The sequence below is a fragment of the Peromyscus californicus genome, unplaced genomic scaffold (genome assembly GCF_007827085.1).
Source record: "Peromyscus californicus insignis strain IS unplaced genomic scaffold, ASM782708v3 Scaffold_2__1_contigs__length_46816999, whole genome shotgun sequence".
Classification (NCBI taxonomy): Eukaryota; Metazoa; Chordata; class Mammalia; order Rodentia; family Cricetidae; genus Peromyscus; species Peromyscus californicus.
Genome location: NW_026294540.1, coordinates 43274537 through 43288982, shown reverse-complemented (window position 1 = coordinate 43288982; position 14446 = coordinate 43274537). Strand labels below are relative to the sequence as shown.

General features: G+C 43.1%; 1 protein-coding gene across 4 annotated transcripts in view; it reads right to left on the bottom strand.

The window, feature by feature from the left end:
* Fry (FRY microtubule binding protein) overlaps nt 1–14446 on the bottom strand; it is a 403165-nt gene that overhangs the window by 141787 nt on the left and 246932 nt on the right. For all 4 annotated transcript variants that reach the window (XM_052754591.1, XM_052754592.1, XM_052754590.1 and 1 more), the window contains one exon: nt 12818–12919. In XM_052754591.1, the coding sequence (XP_052610551.1) occupies nt 12818–12919 (102 nt within the window). The remainder of the gene's footprint in view (nt 1–12817; nt 12920–14446) is intronic.

Below are 14446 nucleotides of genomic sequence, written 5' to 3'. Positions count from 1 at the left end.
AATATAAAATTATTATATATTAGTTTATTAGTATGTATTTATATCTGCTCCTATTTAATTTTTTATTGTTCTATTTGTCTACCCAAATAGATAAACTAGTGTATTAGTTTAATTAGTGAAGTCTTATAGTACATTTTAATATCTGGTATATCTATCTTCCACTCTCTACTGCTTTTTAAGTAGGTCAGACCCAGCTATGCTACTCCTGTGTATTTATCCAGAGGACACCAAGTCCTAGCTGACTTAGGCACTGTGACTAGACCTAGTCCCCTCACAGAGACATTTTCACGTCAGTGTTCCACGCAGCATCCGGCAACAGAGAAATGGACAAGGAACACGTGATGCACAAACACAGTAGAGTTCCCTTTCAGTCACAAGGAGGAGTGAGGTGATGCTGTCTGCAGGCAAATGGGTACAGCTGGAGGTGATCCAACTGAGTGGACTAAGCCAGTCCCAGAAAGACAAACGTTTTATGTTCTCGCTCATTTGTGACCCTGAATTTTATACAGTCACGTAGAGTCCAGTATGTGCATATTAAATACAAGTGGAAGTGAAATCATCCATGGGGACAGAGGGAATTGGCAGGAGGGGGAAGGGGAAGGCAGGGGAGGAGGAACAGGGTGTGTGCAGGAATATAACTCAAAATACAGCAGATACCTGTAAGGCAATTGAAAGAAAGAAAGAAATTGCACAAAAGGGGCCAAGGGTGTGGCTTCGCTGCCTAGCATGCGCAACGCTTGAATTCAGTACCTGGTACCGGATTTTAAAAAGCAATAAAAATAACAGATATATTAGTACTTAAAAGCAAAAAAAAAAAAAAAAAAAATTAAGAATTTTTCACACTCTTGCATGCCTACCCTTCTACATAAATGTTGTATGTACCAGTCTAGCTCAGGAAGGGGTGGGGAATCCAACTTTTGAGAAGTACCTTTTTGTATACAAGCTTAAAATAATTTTTTGCCTGTTAGTGATCTGATTTGCACAATGATATGATTCATTAAATGGAGTTGAAACTAATAACGTTACATGTAAGTTTTCCTCTCATTTAACGATGCTACGCACTCTGAGCCCACACCAGCAACTGTCTCCACCACAGTGAGGCCATCTTTTCCCTTACCAAGTTCCTTTCTCAGTGTGCACTGTGCATGGTATCTCATCTGAGATTCTCTCCTATAACAGAGCTCCAACTGTCACTCATGAGGGCTTGCATCATCTCAACCTGTGGGCTGAAATCTCTAATTCCAATGGCTTTTCTCAATGCTTTCTGGTTTATTTCAACCTTTAAAAAAAAGCTTTATGTTCATTCTGTGCACTTAAAAGTTTGCCTGTGTATGTATGTATACCACATTGCAGTACCTGCAGAAACCAGAAGAGGGCACCACATTCCCCAAACTGCAGTTACAAATGGTTGTGAGCTGCCATGTGGGTGCTGGGAACTGAACCCAGGTCCTCTGTAAGAACAGCCAGTGCTCTTAACTTCCGGGTCATCTCTCCAGTCCCTCAACTTTTTAGCAGTCCCTCTGACCTTCTGCCTCTCACTTTTTTTTGGTACAGCTGATTTTCATTGATATTCTTTCATGCCTAAGGCTGTGCTTGGGCTGTGGACATAACTCAGTTTGTAGAATGCTTGAGCAGCATGTAAAAAGCCCTGGGTTCAATATTTGGTACTGCACAAAGCTGGGCATGGTGTGGCATACTCATAATCTGAGCACTAGGAGGTAGAGGCAGGAGGATAAGAAGTATGTTTGGCTCTAGAGGCTAGTGTGGGCTACATGAAACATCGTCTCAAAAAATTAATTAAAAATAGAGATAATGCTTGATATTTCTATTGTTCCTAAGGAGTGAACAGCAATGTGGTTGACCTAAATGTTTATTTGTTCTGCCAATGGAGTGGGTAGCGATAACTGACTGCTTCCATTTCTGGATGCTATCAGTGATTGCTCCAGCTGGCTCCACATCTCTCTTCTAGTCTTCGTACACTTAAATGATACCCTTAAAATACAAGATGTTTAAAAATCATGTTTGTTTTTTAAAGCCCCCCAGAGACTTATGGCAACCCACTGGATAATCCAAATTCAGAGCATGGTACTTGAGGGATATTTCAGGCCTGCCTGGCCAGGGACCACCTTGGTCCCTAACTCAAGGTAAGGTACCTTTCATATCATAGCATCCTTCTGCAATTCTCTAAATGCTTGGATGCTTCCCTAGCAAACTCTACTAGAAAAATCCTGACTGGGCAGCCAGCCCCAGATGCCACCCTCCTACTACATAACCCATCTTTTCCCTCCTCCCAAGGGCCCTGGAGAGGCTCTCGGTGGCCCTGCCGATTCTCCCCATGGTTTTCTGCTCTTTGCAAGTTTCCTGTCAGGTTGCAAGCTCCAGGCAACTCCATTTGCTCATCTTTCCATCCCCAGTGACCACTGTCCAGCAGGTTAGATATGTCTCAAGACCCCAAACAAACAGTGGTCGAACAACTGAGCACAGCGAAGTGTGTCGTAACGTGTGAGGACTGGCCCCTGAGATAGTACGGTGATACGGAGTCTCGTGCGTTTAAATGCACGTCGCAGGCCCAGAGCTCTTTGATTCCAACATGGCATCATTTGAGGGGTTGACAACTCAGAACAAATCGCTCAGCCTTCAATGGACAAATGGCTAGCAAGGGACAGCGGGGACTTCTGCTTTAGTGAGAACCGTCGTCTCAGAGGCTGGAATGTGTGTGGTACATGTTGCTTGGTTACGTCAGACGCTACCCTCAGAGTTTGTTATGGTTAAGTTCCCCCCAAACCCAAGGATTTAAGGCTTAGTGCCCACTGTAGTGTTATTGGGAGCTGGAGCTGCTGGGAGGCAGAGACTTAATGGGCAATTGTAGTTTACTGGGCTCAAGAGGATTGTGGGAACTGAGTCCTTGTTTATCCCCTTGGCAACGGGGTGAGCCATTTTGCCCTGTCACATCCAGGTGTGCTGCTGACTACAGATGTGCAAAGGGCCCCTTGACAGGAATCTCCACAACTATGACTCAAGAGCAAATGTTTTCCCTTTACAAATGGATTACCTCAGGCATCTCGTTAGGCGGTGCAAAGCTATTGATATCTAGTAACTCGGATATTCACAAAAATATACAGAGTAGACAAGTGGTTCTCATTCTACAGATGAGGTAATCAAGAAGGCACAGAGAGGTCAAACGACTTACATGAGGCCACACAGCCAATTAAGGGCAGAGCCAGAATCTGACCGAGGTAGTCTAGCCCCAGTCTAGCCCCAGTGTGAGAATATGCAAATTTCTACGGCAGCCTAAAATAACTCAGCGGCTACACAGCAGTATTGCTGTGACAGTGGATTGCTCTACCTGAAGACAGCCTCTCCTCCTCAGCTGTCTTTGTGTTCCTTTAGGTGTTCAACAGATGTATTCAGGATGAAGTCATGATTGGCATATTCTCGTACCACTAAGTTCAATGTCAAAGGTTTCAGTCTCTAAGTCAAAGGCCATTCCCCTCTTTAGAATCTGTCTCCATTAATTAACCACTAATGAACACGGATGGATTTAGGACGGCTCTGAGGTTTGGTGAGAAAATCATTTAGGACACGAGTGGGCTTTAGTGCAAATCTCCACTGGACCTAATCCGTCACCTTGGCACGCATCAGAGACGGGGCAGCCGAGCTAGTGACATGTTCACCTTTTCACAGTTTGCTTTGAGTTCACTTAAAGCCTTTTGGGATTGATGTCAGCAAACAGCGGCAGCTGGACTCACCAGTGGTACACCCTCTGCCGCTGACCAACGCTTCCCCTGGCCTGTCAGCTGACCCTGTGCATCAAGTCACCTGGCTGCAGTTAAGAGCCTGCAGACTTCTGGGCTGCACCTGCAGACACTGACCAAGGGGAGGCGCTGTTGAGTCTAAGCACACTGGTGACTGACACAGATGGAGAACTGTTTCTTTTTATTTATTATTATTATTATTATTATTATTATTATTATTATTAGTAGTAGTAGTAGTAGTGGTAGTAGCAGTAGTAGTAGTAGTAAAGGGCTCTCCTGCATATACACCTGCAGGCCAGAAGAGGGCACCAGATCTCATTATAGATGGTTGTGAGCCACCATGTGGTTGCTGGGAACTGAACCCAGGACCTCTGGAAGAGCAGTCGGTGCTCTTAACCGCTGAGCCATCTCTCCAGCCTCACAACTGTTTCTTATTAGGTATTCTGGTTTCTCCAACTACAAAGTACCTAATCTTCAACTGAAGACCTATACAGAGTTTCAGAAGAAACTATGCAGGAAAACACCAGCAGTGTGGCCCGGGGCACTGTCATGACCTCATGACAGTGTATATACAGCTTCCACCAGTTACCCAGCTCTTAGTAGATATGCAGTTAATGAGATCTGTGGCTATTGATTATATAATTAAATTAAATATATGTATGTGCACCACATGCTGGAAGTGCTTGCAGAGGCCGCATAAGGATCCCTTGAAGCTGGAGTTACAGATGGGTGTGCACCACCATGTGGGTGCTGGGAACCAGACCTCAGTCCTCTAGAAAAGCAGCCAGTGTTCTTAACCACTGAGCCATCTCAGTAAGGGAATTTCTTGACCTTCAATGTTTTTTTTTTCTCTTCCTTTCCTTTAAAAAAATATCGAGGCTTCACTGGTATATTCTTTTATTGTTATTGCTCAAATAAAGAGAATTTAAAATGACCCCAACTATACAGTTTGGAAGATAAGAAATGAGCATGCAGTAATCACCAGTGCAATGAATGTGACCCTTTAAAAATAAGGCTGACTTTTCAACACATGTCTCCTTCTTTCCAGCTAAGTGTTGTATGACAGACAGGAAGGTAGGCATCAATCGCATACTATGGTGATATTTTATTTGTATTAAAATGTTATTTGTATGTTAATAAATAAAGTTGCCCGGGGGTCAGAGCTATTAGCAAGCCATAGGAAAGCAGGGCAGTGGTGGCATACGCTTGTAATCCCAGCATTTGGTAGGCAGAGCTAGGTAAGTCTCTGTGTGTTCAGGGATACAGCCAGTATTGGATACACATGCCTTTAATCTCAATACCAATCATGGAAAACCTGGAGGTCTGTACAGAGACAGGCCATGACGAGGTGGTCATGTGGTTGGGTTTACAACCAATGAGAAGGCAGGACAGAAATTCTATATAAGGACTTTAACACAGAAAGTAGCTCTGGTTTGGAGAGGTAGGACCACCACAGGAGGAAGGGTAAGGTTTTAGCTCTTAGCTCTGACCTCTTGGCTTTCTTCTTTGCATTGGTTCTGTGTTTTTTCTTTAATAAGAAGGTTGGTTACATCTACAGCATACAGCTCAATATGTCCAGATTCTGACATAAAACACAACAGACAAAAATCACTGACCTGAGTTCCTGAGGGGTGGGTATGTCTCAAAGACAAGGAATTGTAAGTTACCCGTCATGCCGCAGTGGCATCTTGATAAATACGGGTGACTAAGTTAACTAAATATAAATACCAAAGACTTCAGGTACATGCTGCCAAGGCATCTTGCTCCTCTCCATCTCACGAGGAGGACAGACTAAGGCGCTGTCGTTAAATGAGCGGGTTTACTTTGAGAATGTGCAACTGTGTGCATGGTTCTATGGTGGTAGAAAGCAGAAAGGTTTATAAGGCGTGAGGACCAGAAACTAGAAGCATTTGCCTGGTTAAGCATTTTGGCTGGTTAAGCATTCAGGCTTCTAGCAGCAGTTCAGCTGAGAGCCATTGGGACACAGAAGCTTCCAGTCTGAGGAAACAGGACCAGCTGAGGAACTGGCAAGGTGAGATAGCTGTGGCTTGTTCTGGTACTCTGACCTTCCAGCATTTACCCCAATAACTTGCCTCAGGTTTGATTTTATTAATAAGACTCTCTAAGATTCATGCTACATCTGGCGCCCAACGTTCGTGGTATGAATTCATGAAAAAGGTGCTTGTGGGCCCCAGCTCAGGCCCGAGCTACACTCGGCCAGTTGTGGTGGTGCGCACCAGTAGGATTTACTGAAGGAAGCAGAGGCAGGAGGATACCGCATTTGAGGCCGGCCTAGGAGGTTTGCTAAGGAAAAGCTTCAGCCTGGGACCCAGTGACAAACGGTAGTGGGACCATGGAGGCAGTGACTGCTGCTCCACATTGCTGGCTACTTCTCATCGTGTTGGTGACTGCGGTGATGCTGCTACCTGGGACAAAGGGTTTACTACTGCTTGTTCAGAGAAGAATTGCCAGGACCATCGTGTTACAAGAAAGCATTGGCAAAGGTCAGTTTGGAAAAGTTTGGCAAGACAAATTGTGGGGAGAAATTGCTGTGACGATATTCTCTTCTAGGGAAGAACGTTCATGGTTCTGAGAGACAGACATTTATCGGATTGCTCCAAAGCACAGAGGAGGCAAAAAAAAAAAAAAAAAAGTCTGCAGGGAACCATGACCATGCCTAACAGTAACTTTGAAATCTTCAAAAAGAAGACAGGACTCCACAAAGATGATTCCACATGGACTATGATAAAGCCATTAACCTGGTTAACACCAAAGAAAGATCTACGTTGGACTACAAACTGGTCAGGACAATTTTGAGATGACTAGCTGAGATGATCCAGTCTCAAAGACTACTTGAATAAGGACTTGAGATAAACCCTGAACTTTGGCATTATACACAGACTAGATAATGAAGGATATAGTTACCTTTCCTAGAATTTGACAATTAACCTAAAATTTTTCTTTCAGGATAAAGATAACTTCGCCCATACCCAGCAGGAAGCAATTTTAAGAATACGACGCCCACATTCCCAAAGAGGTGGTGCGGGGCGGGTGGTTTTTTGGTCTTTTTAATGGGTTTTGGGTCTGGGATAATTTTCATTGTTTAGGGGGGTTGGTTACAAGTTGTCAAGGGTTAGGAAAAAGGCTAAGCAAAGGAGATTAGATTTAAGGTTCTTGTTTTAAAAAAAAAGAGAAAGAAAGAAAAGAAAAGAAGAAAAAGATAATTACTAGTTTTAAATACTTTACATTGGATTGGATTGTTTTATATTGTATACAAATTATATATATTGAAATTGATATTGTTAGAAAATGCTATATGTATATTTCTAACTGTATTTATACCATTCATTTAACAATGTAATACAATTTTCTGATCCTTGAATGTTATTATTACCAACTATTAGGATATAAAGAAATGAAAGTTAGTAGTTAGACATTACAATAGAACTTGTAGTCATATTAGATATGTTTTAAAAATTGAGCAGATATATTTTAGACAGGTCATCTTCAAACCCTTCAGAGATTTACAGAATATGGCATTTAAAATGTTTTAATAACTTAGAAAATTTTTCTTGTTTGTTATGACTATGAGACATGTCGGCTCCTAGCAGTACCAATCTACTTCAGAGAAAATATGGGCATTGAAGAAACTGCAATTGGAGTTAACTTTCATTGTGGCAAAAGTTAGCCACTGGACAACAAAGTATCCTCGAATCAACAGGAAAAAATGTACAGACAGGACATGAATCAAAGGACTACTGATTCTTGCCAAAACAAGTGTGGTTATGGCTTTATCAAAAGGCATCTTCTGAGGCCAGGACAATATGGCACCATCCCTGAAGTGGCCTTCGCAATTCGGAAAAGGTACAGTGCCCTTTTCTTCGAAGGCAGCTGAACAGGCAGTGGGCCGATGGCTTCTGATGTGCAATGGAACAGCAGCTGAAACAGTTATTCTTGACGAGTAACTAAGCTCATGCCTCTCAATAGTAGAATGGCATTTGATAGAGGGATGTGGAGAAGAACGGGATGCTGAGATGAAGCCACATACACACACAGCCAAGAAGAATGGACAGCTGAATTAAAAAACCATCAACAATTTCCAGAATTTAAAATCCTGAATCATGACATGACATGACACTAGTGGAATTCAGGTGTTTCTGGTACATGGACTGCTCTCACCCAATGTGAGGTTGAACTGTTGACCTTGTGTACATCCTACTTCACAAATGAGTCTGTCAGATATGCTAAGCCTATAGGCTGAAGATGATGCCCCAGCACAGCAGAGAAACCTCAGATGATTGTCCAGGCAGCTGGCTGTTTCTGTCAACTCACAAATTTTTTGGAAATTGCTTGCATGTACTTCTTGTTTTTATTTTTGTTAGCTAATATTATTTCCTTCTTGGGTCTCTGAGGGAGTTGAAGATTAGGTAGTTATAGTTGAAGGTTAGTTAGTTATAGTTGAAGATTAATTAGGATAGAAAGTGAATTAGATACATTTTGGACTTACCAAAATAGGATAGATAATGAAATTATTTTCTCTGAATTTGTCAAATACAAATGGACTAGACATTGTTTAGATATTTATTACTTGTATATATTGTATATAGTTATTGTACTTTTGTATATAGTTTTTCTTTTGTTAGTTATAACCTTTTTCTTTGTTTTCTTTTTATTAAAATAGAAAAGGGGAAATATGGTGGTAGAAAGCAGAAAGGTTTATAAGGCGTGAGGACCAGAAACTAGAAGCATTTGCCTGGTTAAACATTCAGGCTTCTAGCAGCAGTTCAGCTGAGAGCCATTGGGATGAGGACACAGAAGCTTCCAGTCTGAGGAAACAGGACCAGCTGAGGAACTGGCAAGGTGAGATAGCTGTGGCTTGTTCTGGTACTCTGACCTTCCAGCATTTACCCCAATAACTTGCCTCAGGTTTGATTTTATTAATAAGACTCTCTAAGATTCATGCTACATGGTTCCTCTACTTCACGTACGTCAGCACGCACCTTGCCAGCCGAGCTCTGCAGAATACACCAGAGAAAGCTACCAGGCAAACACGGAGGATGCAAATGCTGGGCCACTCACTCCGAAGCATCAGGGGGACAGAGAAGGACTCAGGGGAAGAGACTGTGAAAAGGGTACATTCGAAAGGCTTTGGCACCGTTTGTAATGGAACAGTGTAACAGAAAACACAAAATCCTGAAGCTATTCAAGGTAAAGTCTGCTTTTAAGTCATTTATTTTCTTCAGGCATGTCCTCTCTATGGAGTGTGTAAAGTGGGCGTCAGAATGTGTTTATGCATTAGCAATATTGGAAACAGTCTCATTCAAATCCTTTCTGGGCTCAGATCTAAACATAAATGACAGAACTTTATTCTGCTTGAAGTTCATCAAACACCTTGAACATCTTTTGCCCTTGGGGCAGTGAATTCTAACAATTTACTACCCATACATATAACCTCACATTTACTTGCAAATTTAGAAACAGGCTCTTGTTGCTCTGGCTTGAAGGTTCTATGTAGCCCAGGATGAATATATGATAAATCCTTTTCTAAATTTGTAAATAAAAGAAGACAAGATAAAGATGGGTGTGTGTGTGTGTGTGTGTGTGTGTGTGTGTGTGTGTGTGAAAAGGTGGCAATTCTTTTGCCTCAGTCTCCCCAAAGCTGGGGTCACAGGTGTTCATTATCATATCTGGGTTTCCTTACATTTCTTTATTCTAAAGGTCCTTATTTGTGTGTGTGTGTGTGTGTGTGTGTGTGTGTGTGTGTGTGTGTGTGTGTGTATGTGTGTGTGTGTGTGTGTGTGCAGGTGCTCACAGAGGCTAGAAGAGGGTGGCAGTTCCCCTAGCTTGAGTTACAGGTGGTTATGAGCCACTTGGTGTGGGTTCTGGAAGCAGCCAGTGTTCCTAACCACTGAGCCATCACACCAGGCCCTCCTTGCCTTGATCTTGGCTCTGCCATGTTTCTTGGAGTACAAGACTTCTACAAAATACAGCCTGAAGCTCTTCCTGGATGGAGTCGCTCAGTGCCCATACTTGGCACGGGGCTCTTTCCCTGTGCAGCCCACCCCGAGCACTTCACACCAACAGTGGGCACGTGCAGACCTGGTGTTGGAACTGGAGTCTGGAACATGATTCAGTCTCTGTAGCATTGATCCCACAGGCTCTTCCCAATCTTACTGATGCTTGTTTTAGAACCTTCTAATGGGTGAAATGCCTGTGTAGGGAAGCATGTCTGAGTCTACACTCATGTCCTTCCGGGGAGGTTTATAACCCTTTACTCAGATTTTCTGTGGGCTTTGACAGGAGCTCTAAAGAATATTATGATTGTGAAATAATTCATTTTCAAAGCAAGCTGCTCTGCTGTTTAAAAAACAACTTGGACCATCCCTTCCAAATGGCTCCTTGGACCATAGCAATAAATTACTGTACAAAATATTTTAATTGTAACCCCAGATGCATTAAATATATTCAGAAAGCTGTGTTAGAACCATTCTTCATCATTAAAATAATTCTGTTCTAAGTTCCTTTCTGTTTCTCTGATAAACATGGCCTGAAAGCAGCTTGGGGAAGGAAAATGAGTTTGGCCTCGAATTACAGTTCAGCATCCAGCCAAGGTAGGGACCTGTGGGCAGGAACTGATGCAGAGGCCACGGAGAACACTGTTTGCTGTGGGATATTTGTGCACTGTGTGAAGATGTATTGCTGTGATTGGTGTAATAAAAAGCTGAATGGCCAATAGATAGGCAGGAGGTATAGGCGGGATTTCCAGGGAGAGAAAGGAAGAGGAGGAGAATCTAGGTGCTCAGAAGACACCAGGAGACATGGACAGAAAACAGGACGGGCAGTACAGAGTAAAGGTAACCGAGCCACGTAAAAGAACATAGATGAAAAGATACGGGTTAATTTAAGTTATAAGAACTAGTTAGGAACAGCCTAAGCTAAGGCGGAGCTTTCATAATTAACAGTAAGTCTCCATGTTGTTTTTTTGTGAGCTGGTGGCCCAAAGAAAAATCCGTTCACACTGCTTACTAGCTTGGTCCTCATGGCTTGCTCAGTCTGCTTTCTTATAGAACCCAGGGCCAGCAGCCCAGGGGTGGCCCCGCCCACATCAATCGTTAATCAAGGTAATGCCCCACACATTTGTCCACAGGCCAATCTGATGGGGGCCGTTCAACGGGGGTTCCTTTTCCCCAGGCGACTCTAGTTTCTATCAGTTGACAAAAACTAACCGGCGGCGCGGTTTTGAACAAAATGACCACTTTTTATCTGTAAAAGATATGTTTAAAGTACTAGGATCAGTAACTGCCAAAGCGGACCAAACAGGGAAAGTGGCATTGGGCGGCTCAGATGAATGCCCAAGAGTGGCCACTGTGTAACCGCTGATGACCCTGAAAGGTGGTTCAGTTTGCGCAGTCCATGAACGCCTCATTGGCTGCCCACTGCTATGAGATTTCACTGCCAACTTGAAGGAAATGAAAGATTGCGATCTTGGATTTCACCATCAGCTCTTAGAGCCAGGACACAGTCAGTGCTGAAATCAGGTCCATGTAGATCATTATATAATTACAGTAAATGACAAAATAACATAATTAATCTTAAGTACTTCTCCAAATTGAAATGTCTTGGGGGAAAAAAACCACAAAACACAAAACAACGCAACATGTATAAGCACATGCAAGAATTTTTAGTTATTATTATTTTTTTTTTTTTGGTTTTTCGAGACAGGGTTTCTCTGTGTAGCTTTGAGCCTCTCCTGGAACTCACATGGTAGCCCAGGCTGGCCTCGAACTCACAGAGATCCGCCTGGCTCTGCCTCCCGAGTGCTGGGATTAAAGGCGTGCACCACCACCACCCGGTTAGTTATTTTTTTTTTAATGAAAGGAGCAAACATTGAACCAGAGAAGGAAGCTGAGCCACAGCTTTGGACAACAGGTGAGAATTTGATTTGCACTGGTTTTGTTTTTAAAATAATTTGTAAAGATTCATTTAGTTCAGTTTATGTGCGTAAGTGTTTTGCCTGCATGTACATCTGTGTGCTACTTGTGTGTCTGGCATCCACAGAGGCCAGAGGAGGGTGTCAGATCCCCTGAAACTGGAGTTACAGGTGGTTGTGAGTCACCATGTGGGTGCTGGGAACTGAACCCAGGTCCTCTGCAAGAGCAGCCAATGCTCTTACCTGCTGAACCATCTTTCCAGCTCCTGGTTTTTTTCTTTTTGAAAAATGGCCTTGCTATACATAGTTTAGGCTAGTTTCAACTTTGTGATCCTCCTGCCTCAGTTTCTCCAGCGCTTGGATTATTGGCACGCATTACCATGCCAGAAGTGTCTGATCTTATGTCACAGAGGGTTCTTGTCTACTTGTCCTGTGTCAACTGGTCACTAAAATTGAAAGCATGTCTTTATTTGATTCAAAGGCAATTTTAAAGCTAATTATCATAACTGTATTCATTATAGGCTCCTTGGTCTCAAGGGCTGTGGCTTTACTCATCAGATCACCCAACACCTGCGCTGGCCACCTGGAGAGCAGTGAGCGGCTAGTACACAAACATTCACAGATTGGTAGGAGGCAACACTCTCTGCTAGAACAATCCCTCCACAGAACGGAGCTCTTGTTTCCAAAATATCTACCTAGACCAAAAGGGACAGGTGTCACAGTATATCTGAAATAATTCTGTTTAGGTCAGCTGAGTATAACCATTATTTCATTTTCCTGTCACTTAGATATACATGGCAACAGTTATATACCTAGGTAGATCTGTACAAGGTTGTTTTAATCCTGTCTTCAAAGGGATTCTTTCTAGAGCAGATATATATCTCCCAAATCTGCAGAGATTTCTTTTATTTCTAGGCAGAGGAATCTATTCTTTTAAGAATTTTATTGCGATGTGGTGTGGAGGCCTGCGTCTGTAATACCAGCCCTTTGGGAGGCTGAGGGAGGAGGGCTGTGAATTTGAGGTCAGCCTGGGCAACGTAGTTAAGTCCTTGTTTACAAAAATAAGTAACAGTTCATTGAATTTTTTTTTTAATAAAATATTTTTGTTGTTGTTGAGTTGACAAATACTAACCTTGAGATTGGACAAGCAGTTGTTGAGGAAAACATGCCATCTGTTCAGAAATAGCTGCTTCTGACTGACACAGAGAAGACAGGTCACCAGGGGGTATAAGGCCTGAGAAGAAAGGAGCAGAAGTCACAGGGTGACTGACAATTCAATAACCAGGAAACACACCTTCCCTGCACCCAAGGCTTCATTACCTCCTCTGTGGCCGTGTGGCCCCAAATAAATGCAATGCTGTATAAACACAAGAACTCATAAGTGCTTCCTGATAATGACTGGATAGAATCTTCTAGAACTCTGGCTAGGAATCTACATACAGTAATATGTTTGCTTCATGTACAATGGTACAGAAAGCTGATTCACTAACTCAGTTTTCACTTATGCACTTTTAAAACAAGCTTAGGATCTCAGATCGTACTCTCAGCCACCACAGAAATAAAACAACCATCCTACTCATTCCTTTTGTCAACCTGACACAAATTAGAGTCACGTGGAGAGAGGGACCTCGATGGAGGAACTGCCTCTACCAGATTGGTCTGTGGGCATGTTTCTGGGACATTGTCTTAATTGCTAATTAATACAGGAGGACACAGCCCACTGTGGGCAGGTCCTGGGCTATATAAGAAAAGCAGGCTGAGCAAGCAAGCTACCGTGAGCAAGCCAGTCAGCAGCACTCCTCCATGGCCTCTGCCTCAGTTCCTGCCTCCAGTTCCTGCCCTGGCTTCCGTCCATGATGGATAATAACTCAAGGCAAAGAAACGCTTCTTTCCCCTAAGCTGCTTTTAGTCAGTGGTTTTTTTTTTTTTTTTTCACAGCAACAGAGAAGCAAACTTGAACAGCCCATGAAGGCATACTCAGTTTGAAAACGTTCTTGGCTTTTTCACTCATGAATATCTAGGAGTTTGTCTTAGCAGCAGATACACGTGTTTACTTTCTCCTGCGATCTTCCGGCAATTAAGGGAGATTCCTGAAAGAGCTGTTATGGTCCTGGTAAACACTACCAAGACAAATGCAACCACAGCAGGAATTTGCTCAGGATGGGATAAACAGAGGTGCGACTGTGCTTTTCCTTGCCTAACTGGGCCCCTTTCCCACAGCAACTGGAGAAGACAGCAAAGCTCACGGGCAGCCATCCAAAGAACACGCACCAGCACCCGCGCACGCAGCTCACCATCATTTTGCTTAATAAGTAGCGCACACCTTGAGGGCTGGGGAGATTTAAAGAGAAACACACCTATTTCCTTGGACTAGCAAGAAACAATGGCCAATGGATGGGCTTCTCTGCACTTCAACTCAGCATTTTCTTCTTCACATAAACTTAGTCCTAGAGTACTCTGGACTACTGTGCCCACTGACTACATCTCTAATACCAGTCAATATATGCAAGCAATTCGTCACAATGACCACAGGGTACAGGCAAATGAGCAAAGTTGTCACAGCTACCAGCTGAACAGCTAGGGACCAGCTCAGACCCTGACAAGGATGCCCATGCTCTGGAGACCAGCACAGGCCAGTGCTGCGGCCAGCTCTTTAACCATGGACTTTCCTTACACTGCCATGATTACACCTGGCACACCCCTGGCAGTGTACCAGAGTTTATTTCACCACGCAGCAACTTGAAAAACTGTATATCGCCTC